At 39.3% G+C, this 12,910-nt stretch overlaps 1 protein-coding gene across 1 annotated transcript in view; it reads left to right on the top strand.

The window, feature by feature from the left end:
• Positions 1-12,910, top strand: part of AMBRA1 (autophagy and beclin 1 regulator 1) — a 346,870-nt gene that overhangs the window by 262,076 nt on the left and 71,884 nt on the right. Inside the window, 1 exon segment of the mRNA XM_042446971.1 lies at positions 10,914-11,053. Within this exon segment, the coding sequence (XP_042302905.1) occupies positions 10,914-11,053 (140 nt within the window).

The following is a 12,910-nucleotide window of genomic DNA, read 5'->3' as shown; positions in this document are numbered from 1 at the left end:
TCTTAATTTTTTCTTTCTCACTAGAATTACTTGTAATTCCATGTTTAGTAATTTCTCATTAAGGAATCCTTGTAAACCTTTTGGGCCCCATTTCCTATTAGTATATAATGGAAGCTTCACATTTACCTAAGCATATTAAACAGTGCTTTTTTGTTGTTGTGTATGTTTGCCCCTCCCACATTTAACTTTCTATATAACTGAGAATTTCAGCATTATATAATTATCCTTGCATACATGCTCTTCCTGTTACAGTACTTTAATCTCACTGACCAGCTCTTCCCAGGTGTTCAGGAATATGTCAAGCACCACATCTTCTTCATTCTTCATTCTCTCTCTTCTGAAAAAGGAAATTGTCTGCAAGGTCTGTCAGAAATTTGTTGAAGATTCTGTGTTTAGCACAGTTTTTCTTTCAGCACATATCAGAGTAGGTAAAAAGTTACCCATCATTACTGATCCTTTCTTCCCTGAAACACTGCAGTTTATTTCAGGTAAAAAAACAGCCTTTGTTCACTCGAACCACAGTATTGTGTTTTGTTTATATTTATTTAATCCATATGTTCTGTATGGGGTTCCTTGTTCAGTCACTTGAATTTTTGTGCAGGTATACACATTATTGACATGCAATGCTATTTCCCTCTCTTCCATTCTGTCCCTTTCTGAACTGATGAAGTCTTTTATTTGCAACATCATGGATGTTATGCCTCTTAAACGCATATCTACCTTCTTGTGTCAGGAATAAAAGCTCATCCTGTATATTTCCCATGTATGTTCCTCATGTCCCTGATAAACTCCCCCCCTCCCCAGCTGCATTTTTGTTTTTATGGCATAAGCACTGATTTCTCTCGATGGCATTTAGTTGCTACTGCACAATCTTGAATTGGCAGTTGTGAGGAGACAATAAATTGGGGCAATGGTGCAGATGAGGATGAACCAAACTAACGGATATTAGCTGCAAACTTCTCATTTGTGGTAAAGGTATCATAATTATCTATCCCTTTGAGTCCTTCTTCCCCATTTGATAGAAGGGTCATTCAAAGGTAGATTTTGGAAAACACTATATTTCTGTCTAGCATGTCTTTTTAGTTCCATGAAGGTATTACTTGGAGTGAGTGACAGTCCTTCATTATCCTGTTGTGATTCCTTGGGCCCAGAAAGAGATTGAAGTTACTTCTTAATCATCCCTTTCTTAAAATTAAAACCCCACCCTGATGAACACACCTGGTCTCATCTCATTTCAGAAGCTAAGCAGGGTCAGGGCTCATTAGTGCTTGGATGGGAGACCACCAGTGATCTCAAAGCAGGAATAAGAAAAAAAACCTGCCTGAAACTGTGGAGAGCTGCTACCAGTCAGAGTTGACACCACTAGGCTGGATGGACCAGTGCAGCTAGTTAGCTTTCTTGAGCATCATTTTATAGTAGAAAGGCAGTGTAAAATGTAATACATTAGTAGCTGCTATGTGAGCTGCTGTATCATTTGCTCTGCATAACTTTGTAGTCTAAATATTTTCTTCATCCACCTACCACGTCCTACCTTCAACTCTACTGGTGTTAGTGATGGAATCTAAATTAAAAAACAAAACAAAAAACAAAACAAAACACAACTTCATTAATTCTATTTTAATTTTCCCAAAAATGTTCCTAAAAGCATAAAGAAGCATATCCCTGAATTCTCTTATTAGCCTCCTTGAGACTATACCTATTTAATCAATGGAACTTATATAGCTGTTGAATTGTGAAAATACCTTTGATTCAGTAGGTCTGCTTTAGCTAGGGCTAACAATAGGATTTAGGCCATAGCCAAGTTATATTTTAGTGAATCCAATGAGGGGGAAATTGTTATTAATCCCAAGACTGTAAATGACTTTGGTCAAAAATTGGATTTTCTAATGTGTAGCAAATTAAGTTGAAAGTATAATCCTAGCATGCAAGCTAGGTATAACAGTTTTGTGTTACAGTGATTAATCATTACATTAGCGCCCATTATATGAAATACAGAATAGTCATAAGGATTCTTATGACACGTGTTTTGTGCTGTATGCCTAAGAATGCTTTTTTGTTTCAGTTTATATTCTTTTCTGTATGCAATATATCTCCTTTCAACCAATTGTAGGAGCCTCTATGAGAGCGGCTTGTTTTTTATCTGGTACTGTTAAGTACATCTCTAGGCCTTTCAATGCCCCTGCGTGTTATGTATGTCTGGCAGCAGACCCCATTTCTTTACCAGCCTATTCACTCATTGGTGCAGATGTCTTCCTGCAACAGTGGCCCTGGTAGATTGTTTGCACTGATAGTAATACTTCTTGGCGCCTGATAACTAATGAGGGAAAGATGGGAGATACTGTGGTGGTTTCATTCTCGTGGTACCTCACAGCTACTCAGAAATTCGATGAAGTAAACTGTGGTGCTTGAAGTGTATGCCAGATGTCCCTAGCTTTCCAGTGTTTTGGATTACAGTTTCTGTCTGCCTTTGCCAGTATGGTAGTTTGGGGGCGGGGATAGTTCAAAACATCTGGAAAGCAGAAGTCTGGGAAGTCTGGCTAATGACATGATAAATTGGATCGTCTTAGGTGTCACAACATTGTGATACCTAGCTAACACAGCTATCCCCCTGAAACTTATTTCCACAGTTATGGTGACAATAGTTGACTCAAGAATTTGTAACACTGCCTGCCAAAGCCGAGCTGCATTTCATAATTAGGGGGGAGTTCTTTGTGTCTGGTGATATAATGGCAGAAAGTGGGAGCCTTCTGTGGCATACAGTACTGTACTTATTTCTGAAGGTAATATTGGCCCTTCCAGAAGGGCACCCTAGTACGTACTCCGTACATACTAGGGTTGCCTGGGAGCGTCTCTTTCAGATGCCTCCAACCCTAGTACGTACACAGTACGTACAAAATGGCAGCGCCCATTCTACATGGGCACCGCCATTAGAACATCACGGCCGCGCCGCCTCCAAACAGGGTGGTGCGGACATGATGTCCTGGCACCGCGGAAGGGCGCCTGTGGCGCCCTTTCCACAGTACAGGAAGGAGCTCCGAAACGGAGCTCCTTCCTTCATTTGTGTCGCTGGCATAGCTTTTACACGGCTGCGCCAGCAACACAAAAGAGAAAGGGGGCAAGCGGCCCCTTTCTCTTGTTCCCCACCGCTGTTGGGGGGTCCTTGGGGCTTGAAGCCCCAAGGACACCCCTCTCCAGGCTGCGGGGAAGCGGCCTTTTGCCGCTTCCCGTGGCCTGGAAAAGCAGCAGATCGGTTGCTCAGGGCTGCCGCTGTGGCAGCTGAGGCCTCGATCTGTCGGGGAAAGGGGCTGGTACAGGCCGCCCCAAAGGGACGGTCTGTAAACCGCCATTGCTACTAGTTGCTGACATAGTGATTTGAGCACTGGACTATAACTCTGGATACTAGAGTTTGAATCACCCCTCAGCCATGGATGACCTCAGGCAAGTCACACATTCTCAGCCTCAGAAAACCCTATGATCAGATCACCATACATCACAAACTACTTGAAGGCACACAACAATAACAATTGAAGGCACATAACAATAACAACAAAGTGTTGCTAGCAGAGTTGTTAATAGAAGAAAGTTCTGCATTTGCACTCCTGCACTGTTTTTGCAAAACCATAATTTGGCCCTATTGAAGATCAGCTCATTTCGTAGCCTCTGGCTTCTTGTACCCTGTGTGTGTGAATTATTTTGCTTCTTGCTTTCTGTCCCTCTGGGAGATGTTAAAGCATTGACTAATGTGATGGTACTTGCTTGCAGCTAGACAATTCTGATGTCAATGAAGAAGTAAATGGGCAACTTAGCAACACAGTCTGATTGTCATGTTTCATGTAAAACCCTTGGGTCTTTGCAAATTTAAATCATTCCAGTATACTGAAGAGCAATCAGATACAGTAATGTGTATTTTGAACAGCTTTCCCCCTGAACTAAACATTTTTTCTGACTATGTTTGGCATTTACTAATTTAATTTAAATTACTAAATAATGTTAACATATCATTACTTCTTTTTTAAAATAGTTATTGCTGATTGCTTATTTTAGACCAGAGATCTGTTTTGTTACTTTTCTGAAAAGATTCTGTAGACTGCCAATTACCAAATTCTTTCTGCTGCTTTTTAAATGTAATTTGGGATTATATTTATTTGTAGTTTTGGATGCCTGTTCTTTCTGCCTGTCTGGTTAGTTAGATAGTTATAGCATTTATCTGTTGCCTTCCAGCCTCCCAGGGCCTGTAAGTTGATATGTAACAGATAAAACTATTTAAAACATTAGATCCAGAAATCAAAACACAGACTAAAACAACTACTTAAAACTAGTTTACAAATCACTAGGCAGTTAAAACAAGAGGAATCATACATTGTTTTAGGAATCAAAAGAGTAACACAGTCTTGGCTGTCCACTGAAAAGGGATTCAGCCAGCTTGATTCCCCTTGGGGGAGACGTACAAAAACGGAGGGACAACTGTAGTGTTTCTGATTAGTTGGATCTTTAGAAAGGGAAGGTCATTGAATTAAGACAAGGTTTAAAGACAGGGGAGATGGGCAGTTAATGTGCTCAGGTTCCTGATTAAGTAGGTTAGAAGTGTAGGAAGAAATAGGGTTGAGAGGATAGCTGCAAAGATAAAACATTCTCTTTCTGGCACAATATTGGGTTGGTTCAGTAGTCAGAACTGCATTTAAAAATTCGCTTACCCTTTCTGAAGTCCCCTCCGTAGTGGGCACCTCTGTTGCTACACATTTCAGTGGCACGGTCCCAGAGTAATTGACTCTAGATGGTTGTTAGTCTCATAACATATAGTTGGAGGCCCCAATGGGCCATCTAGTCCAACAGTTCTTTGCTGTGGGGCTCCAAATGAAAGTTAAGACTTTCAATGAGAGATTACTCTCCCTGTTAGTAATCGGTACGTTGAACTGGTCTACCGTCCTGTAACTAATAATAAATAATAATAATAATAAAATAATAATAATAATAATATAATATGTTTTATTTCTATACCCCTATTCCAAAATCATAGCGGTGAACAGCAAGTAAGCTAATTAGCAAGTAAGCTAATTGCCCCCAACAGTCTAGGTACTCATTTTAGCGACCTCGAGGATGCAGCCTGATTGAGCTTGGCCTTTGCTGGTCGTGAACTCCACTTGTGGTTTTGAGTGAATGGCTGCAGTACAGCATTTAACCACTGCCCCACCACCCAGTTGATCCAGCCCTACCTCTTTGGGCAGCAGAGATCAATCTTTTTGGGCATCCCTCAATTATTTAAAGAGTATATATAGTGTAGTGTGAAAGAGATTTTGTAGCACCTTGAGACTAAAAGGTGCTATAAAAGTCTTTCTGTATACTGATTCTCAGACTAACTGGCTATCTCTTTGATTCTGCCAGTATGGTATAGTGGACGTCTTTGTATGACTTCTCAGGCTAAACATGCCTATGTCCCTCAATTTTTTCTCTGGACCACCACCACTGGCCATCCTCATTATTCTTGACCTTTCCCCAGTTTGTTTGTCTCTGAGTCTGTACTGATTGTGGTTTTGACTCGTGCAGAATAAGGGAAGCATTACTTCTCATACTTGGAAACCGTGGTTCTGTTAATGCAGCCAAAATGACATTAGCTTTTTGCTGCACCCCACTGCTAAGTTATGCTCACGTGTGATTGATTATAGTCCTCAAACCCATTCATAATGTTACTGCAAGAAGGTTTTCCCTTCTCTGTTATGTACTTGTTTGTTTGTTTGTTTTCTTAAGTGGAGAACTTTGCAATTATCCTTGTTTATTTTTTTGTTCCTTCAGAGTTGCCTATAGAGGCATTGAATTTTTTTATTCCTCCTGGGTGTTGGCTATAATTTTGATTTGTGTTATCTACAGCTTCATAAGGATTCCTCTACTCCTCATCAAATCAGGGGTAGGCAACTGTGGCCCGCGGCCGGATGCGCCCAGCAAGGCCTGGGACCGGCCCCACCCGTCCTGCTGCCGATTACCGCCGGAGCCTTTGGCCTCTTCGTGAGGGTGTGGGCCTTGGCCTATCGGAGGAGGCGGGCAGGGAGGCAAGCGGCAGCAAGGGGCAATTGTCTAAGAAGCCCCGAAACATGCATTATATTAAATTTTTTAAAATTAGCAATTTTTTTTGGCGTGCTCCATTTTTTTTTTTAAGGGTCCTCCATTTGAAATTTTGTCAAATTTGTCCGGTTTATATTTAATTATTTTGAAACATTATTTATTATTATTCTTTGGCTTCGGCCCCCCCAGTGTCTGAGGGACGCAACCCGGCCCCTGGCTAAAAGGTTGCTTACCCTGACTAAATCATTGTGGGGTTTTAATGAAGTACATATCCAAGACAGATTCCTGCAGCACTCCATTTAAACTCTCCCTCAAGTTTAATAGAAAATGGTTAATGACTACTTTTTGAGTTTCGTTATTCAGATGCTCTGAACAAATGAGAGCATAACATCTAGACCAGTATACCAATTTCTTAACTGAATATGAGGATATTGTCAATTAATAGACTGTAAAAGCAACACAATCATTATATTTCTACAACCACTAAGTCAGTAAGATGATCAAAATGAGAGATAAGTTCTGGCATTTATTTCTTCTGTCCCATTGATCCTAGGTCTTCTAATCACTGAATATTATAAACAAATAGGAGTTTATATGTATTTTAGTACACCTTGCAGTTACTCATCTCCAAGATTTCTCAAGGCAGATTAGAAGGTCTTTGAATTTTAAGATGCAATCATCTAGTCCTAAAAACTTGAATCCATTTAAGATAATAGGTATTCTCTATAAATTTATTAGTCTCAATACAATTCTTATCCTCATTGATCAGAATTTACAACATGGAGAGAAAGACAAAAATGTAAATCAATCAGACAAAATGGAGGTTTGCACCAGTTTGTGAATGAACAGAGAGAAAAATAAGAGTTTAGGAGTTGTTTACTCTTAGCGTCTCTCACCAGATTCACACTTTGTCCAAACTCATCTTTCATCGTATCATCATTGAAATCTGTTCATGCTTTCATTACCCACACATTTAATATCTTAATTTTTCTTTCCACGAGAATTACTTGTAATTCCATGTTTTAGTATTCTCATAAGGAATCTGTAAACCTTTGGGCCCCATTTCCTATTAGTAATATAAGGAAGCTTCACATGTACCTAAGCATATAAACAGTGCTTTTTGTTGTTGTGTAGGTTTGCCCCTCCCACATTTAACTTTCTATATAACTGAGATTTCATCATTATATAATTATCCTTGCATACATGCTCTTCCTGTTACAGTACTTTAATCTCACTGACCAGCTCTCCCAGGTGTTCAGGAAATGTCAAGCACCACATCTTCTTCATTCTTCATTCTCCCTCTTCTGAAAAAGGAAATTGCTGCAAGGTCTGTCAGAAATTTGTTGAAGATTCTGTGTTAGCACAGTATTTCTTTCAGCACATATCAGAGTAGGTAAAAGTTACCCATCATACTGATCCTTTCTTCCCTGAACACTGCAGTTTTATTCAGGTAAAAAACAGCCTTTGTTCACTCGAACCACAGTAGTTTGTGTTTTGTTTATATTATTTAATCCATATGTTTGTATGGGGTCCTTGTTCAGTCACTTGAATTTTGTGCAGGTATACACATATGTGACATGCAATGCTATTTCCCTCCTTCCATTCTGTCCCTTTCTGAACTGATGAGTCTTTTATTGCAACATCATGGATGTTTATGCTCTTAACGCATATCTACCTCTTTGTGTCAGAATAAAAGCTCATCCTGATATTCCCATGTATGTTCCCATGTCCCTGATAAACTCCCCCCCTCCCCCAGCTGCATTTTTGTTTTTATGGCATAAGCACTGATTTCTCTCGATGGCATGTAGTTGCTACTGCACAATCTTGAATGGCAGTTTGTGAGGAGACAATAAAGTGGGGCAATGTGTCAGATGAGGATGAACCAAACGAACGGATATTAGCTGCAAACTTCTCATTTGTGGTAAAGGTATCATAATTATCTATCCCTTTGAGTCCTTCTTCCCCATTTGATAGAAGGGTCATTCAAAGGTAGATTTTGGAAACACTATATTTCTGTCTAGCTGTCTTTTATTCCATGAGGTATTATTGAGTGATGACAGTCCTTCATATCCTGTTGTGATTCTTGGGCCCAGAAAGATGAAGTTACTTCTTAATCATCCCTGCTTAAAATTAAACCCCACCCTAATGAACACACCTGGCTCATCTCATTCAGAAGCTAAGCAGGGTCAGGGCTCATTAGTGCTTGGATGGGAGACACCAGTGATCTCAAAGCAGGAATAGAAAAAAACCTGCCTGAAACTGTGGAGAGCTGCTACCAGTCAGAGTTGACACCACTAGGGCTGGATTGACCAGTGAGCTAGATTAGCTTTCTTGAGCATCATTTTAAGTAGAAAGGCAGTGTAAATGTAATAACATTAGTAGCTGCTATGTGAGCTGCTGTATCATTTGCTCTGCATAACTTGTAGTCTAAATATTTTCTTCATCACCTACCACGTCCTACCTCAACTCACTGTGTTAGTGAGGAATCTAATTAAAAACACAAAAAACAAAACAAAACACACATTCATTAATTCTATTTTAATTTTCCCAAAAATGTTCCTAAAAGCATAAAGAAGCATATCCCTGAATTCCTTATTAGCCTCCTTGAGACTATACCTATTAATCATTGGAACTTATATAGCTGTTGAATGTGAAAATACTTTGATTCAGAGGTCTGCTTTAGCTAGGGCTAAAAATAGGATTTAGGCCATAGCCAAGTTATATTTTAGTGAATCCAATGAGGGGAAATTGTTATTAATCCCAAGACTGTAAATGACTTGGTCAAAAATTGGATTTTCTAAGTGTAGCAATTAAGTTAAAGTATAATCCTAGCATGCAAGCAGGTATACAGTTTGTGTTACAGTGATTGCCTATGCTTGAGCCCCATTCAAATGAATGGGGCTCGTGCATGCAGCGGTGTGTTAGTGGCTCAGTAATCTTTCCCCACATAATACAAGGGAAGTGGAAGTGGAAGACATGTTTCCTTTTCTGTTTGCTTGTTTGTTTAAGGGAAAGGATGTATATATCTGTTGAGGATTTTTTTTGTTTTGTTTTTAATATCATTAAACATACATAGCTGACTAGTAAGTAGAGATGAGTTGCTGCTTATCATCACTGATAATATCTATAGTAAACTAAAATTATTATATCCTATCGATAGTAACCTACATATTATCTGTAGTAACCTATAGATTTCCATGGCATTTTTGCACTCAGTATCTTATAAGTTTGTTGTAGCCATGGGGATAAAAAAATCATTTCTCAGTGACAAAAATTGCGCTGAAAAATGCTGCAGAAGTTTTTCTTTCAAGAAAGACCATGTGAATTCCTTGCAAGAACAACACATTTATTGTTTTTAAAAGCCAGGTTTTCTTTTAAAAGATCCTGAGCGGTTATGACTGCAGTTAGTATATGTGAACAAATGCACCAAGTAACTGCTGACAGTGTTCATTATGCCAATATTTTATCTGATAATTTCAAAACCCACATGCACAGTCAACCCTTAATATTGTGCAGCAGTTTCCTATTTCTGTAGGATTTGGTAAATAGCAGGAGAAGGCAGAGCTCTAGATGAATAAAATTGATAGCTGACAGATAGGCTATCCAGGAGACATCCCCAATTTGATATCTTCCAGATATTTTGGACTACACTTCTGTCAGACCTATCAAGTTTGGCCAATGTTTATGTGTTATTGGCAATTGTAAGCAACTGATTAGGAGTGTTGCTCCTAATTGCTACTTGCTGAGAAAGTCTCCTGATATATTTTGTCATTTCAGAGCCTTACAGATAGTTTCTAACAGTTAAGTATGTTGCAGTGATTGCAAGAGCTGGAGGCAAGCCCAGGAAACCTGTTTCGTTAGCCACTATTCTTTACCAAAAAGTAATAGACCAGGATAAACTATTGACTCATAAAATAAGTTTGCCATTTAATCACTAGAGTGTTCTTTTCATTCTGTCACACTTCAGACAATGCTTATTTTGTCAAAAAATGCTGTTTTGCTCTTATAAACTCCTTCTTGTTATCATAACCCCATTAAAATTGGAGATCTTATAATTTCCATGACAACAGATGCTATTATCAACATACCTAAGATTGTTTGCTACTTAGTCAAGAGATGCAGACAATAGGCCAAATATGCTGAGATAGTGTAAGTATTGAGAACATGAGGGACTTGACAACCTCAGTTGACACTGAATTCCTTTGAATGTCACTTAACTTCACTGAGGAAAATAAAAAGCCAAAGAGCACTGATTAATATCTGACTTGCAAAGAAATCAAGGAAGAGTCATTTGATATTCTGCTAATGTTACCCTTGCAGGGCACAACTTTATTGCTGCATCATTCTTAATTCTTTATTGCTGTATCCATTAAATATTTGAATTTCAGTTCACTGTGCCAGACACACAGCAAAAGGGGTTTCTAGACTTAAAGACTGGAGGATGGGGGACCAAAATCAGGAAGTTGCAAAATATAGGTAAAAGTAGAAGCAGATTTAGAAAGCAATTTTTGTAACAGTTATAGTGCAATAAGATGTTATTCTGATAGTCCCTGTCTTTGATTCCTTGTTTCTGGCCTATCGTATTTCCTGATATCTGGTTCATACTAGCTTTTGCATTATGCCATCGTCTGCACAAGTAGAGAATGCCCAATAAGAACTAGCAGCAAACTGCAATTCCCATTATAATTTGGGTTGTTTTCTGATAGAGGCTGCTATGCAGAGGATTCTGTTAAAGTTATTTAATGTTCATGGTTCCTTATTCCTTATTTGTCTTTTATTTGATGAAAATGCATGTGAAAAATTGATTTGTTCTGCAAACTTGATTTACTGATTGTTTATTTTTATTTTCCTCACAGAGAGTATTCAACGTTTTGTACCCAATGCCTGCTGACCAAAGGAGACATGTCAGTATAAATTCTGCTCGCTGGCTGCCTGAGCCAGGTTTGGGATTAGCATATGGCACTAATAAGGGGGACCTGGTGATATGCCGGCCAGAGTAAGTGGAATACTATGAACATGACACCTTAACTTTCATTCTTTAACAAAAGTGAACTGTCATCAGTTTGTCTTCATTTATATTGAAACTTAGGAGGATTAGAGCTTTTTTCCTAATTAATATTTTGATTTCTGTTTCCTTTTAGAACATACAGTTGCCCCTCTGTTTTTGCAGGGGATCCGTTCCAGACCCCCCCCCCCGCAAAAATGGAAACACCCCTATTTTAAAGCCCTATTGGCTTGAATGGCGGTGCACCCCCCCCGGTGGGCACCCGTAGGCACGCACCATGGGCACGTGCCCCATTTTAGGTCCCTCCGTTTGTCCCTCGTGAGTAAGTGAATGTGAAGTCTGTACAAACGGAGGGACAACTGTAGTTGTTTCTGATTTAGTTGGCATCTTTAGAAAGGGAAGGTCATTGAATTGAAAGACAAGGTTTAAAGACAGGAGGAGATGGGCAGTTAATGTGCTCAGCTTCCTGATTAAGTAGGTTAGAAGTGTAGGAAGAAATAGGGTTGAAGGATAGATGCTGCAAAGATAAACATTCTCTTTCTGCACAATATATGGGTATGGTTCAGTAGTCAGAACTGCATTTAAAAATTCGCTTACCCTTTCTTGAAGTCCCCTCCGTAGTGGGCACCTCTGTTGCTACACATTTCAGTGGCACCTGTCCCAGAGTAATTGCACTTTAGTCTCATAACATTATAGTTGGAGGCCCCAATGGGCCATCTAGTCCAACATGTTCTTTGCTGTGGGGAGTCCAAATGAAAGTTTAAGACTTTCAATGAGAGATTACTCTCCCTGTTTTCAGTAATCGGTACTGTTGAACTGGTCTACCGTCCTGTAACTTAATAATAATAATAATAATAATAATAATATGTTTTATTTATATACCACTATTCCAAATATCATAGCGGTGAACAGCAAGTAAGCTAATTAGCAAGTAAGCTAATTTGCCCCCAACAGTCTAGGTACTCATTTTAGCGACCTCGGAAGGATGCAAGCCTGAGTTGAGCTTGGGCCCTTTTGCTGGTCGTGAACTCACAACCTTGTGGTTTTGAGTGAATGGCTGCAGTACAGGCATTTAACCACTGCCCCACCACCCAGTTGATCCAGCCCTACCTCTTTGGGCAGCAGAGATCAAATCTTTTTTGGCAATCCCTCAATTATTTAAAGAGTACTATATGTGTAGTGTGTAAAGAGATTTTGTAGCACCTTTGAGACTCAAAGGTGCTATAAAAGGTCTTTCTGTATACTGATTCTACAGACTAACATGGCTATCTCTTTGAATTCTGCCAGTATGGTATAGTGGACATGTCCTTTGTATTGACTTCTTCAGGCTAAACATGCCTACGTCCCTCAATTTTTTTCTCATAGGACCACCACCACTGGCCATCCTCATTATTCTTTGAACCTTTCCCAGTTTGTTTGTCTCTGAAAGTCTTGTACTGATTGTGGTTTTGACTCGTGCAGAATAAAGGGAAGCTATTACTTCTCATGACTTGGAAACCGTGGTTCTGTTAATGCAGCCTAAAATGACATTAGCTTTTTGCTGCACCCCACTGCTAAGTTATGCTCAGCTTGTGATTGATTATAGTCCTCAAACCCATTTCATAATTGTTACTGCCAAGAGAGGTATTTCCCTTCTCTGTTATGTACTTGTTTGTTTGTTCTTAAGTGGAGAACTTTGCAATTATCCTTGTTTATTTTTTTTGTTTCCTTTCAGAGGTTGCCTATAGAAGGGCATTTGAATTTTATTTCTATCCTCCTGGGTGTTGGCTATAATTTTGATTTGTGTTATCTACAGCTTTCATAAGGATTCTCTCTACTCCTTCATCTAAATCAGGGGTAGGCAACCTG

Source organism: Sceloporus undulatus, chromosome 1 (genome assembly GCF_019175285.1).
Source record: "Sceloporus undulatus isolate JIND9_A2432 ecotype Alabama chromosome 1, SceUnd_v1.1, whole genome shotgun sequence".
NCBI classification, from domain to species: Eukaryota; Metazoa; Chordata; class Lepidosauria; order Squamata; family Phrynosomatidae; genus Sceloporus; species Sceloporus undulatus.
The sequence above is the reverse complement of the archived record's forward strand: the minus strand, read 5'-3'. Positions and strand labels throughout refer to the sequence as shown.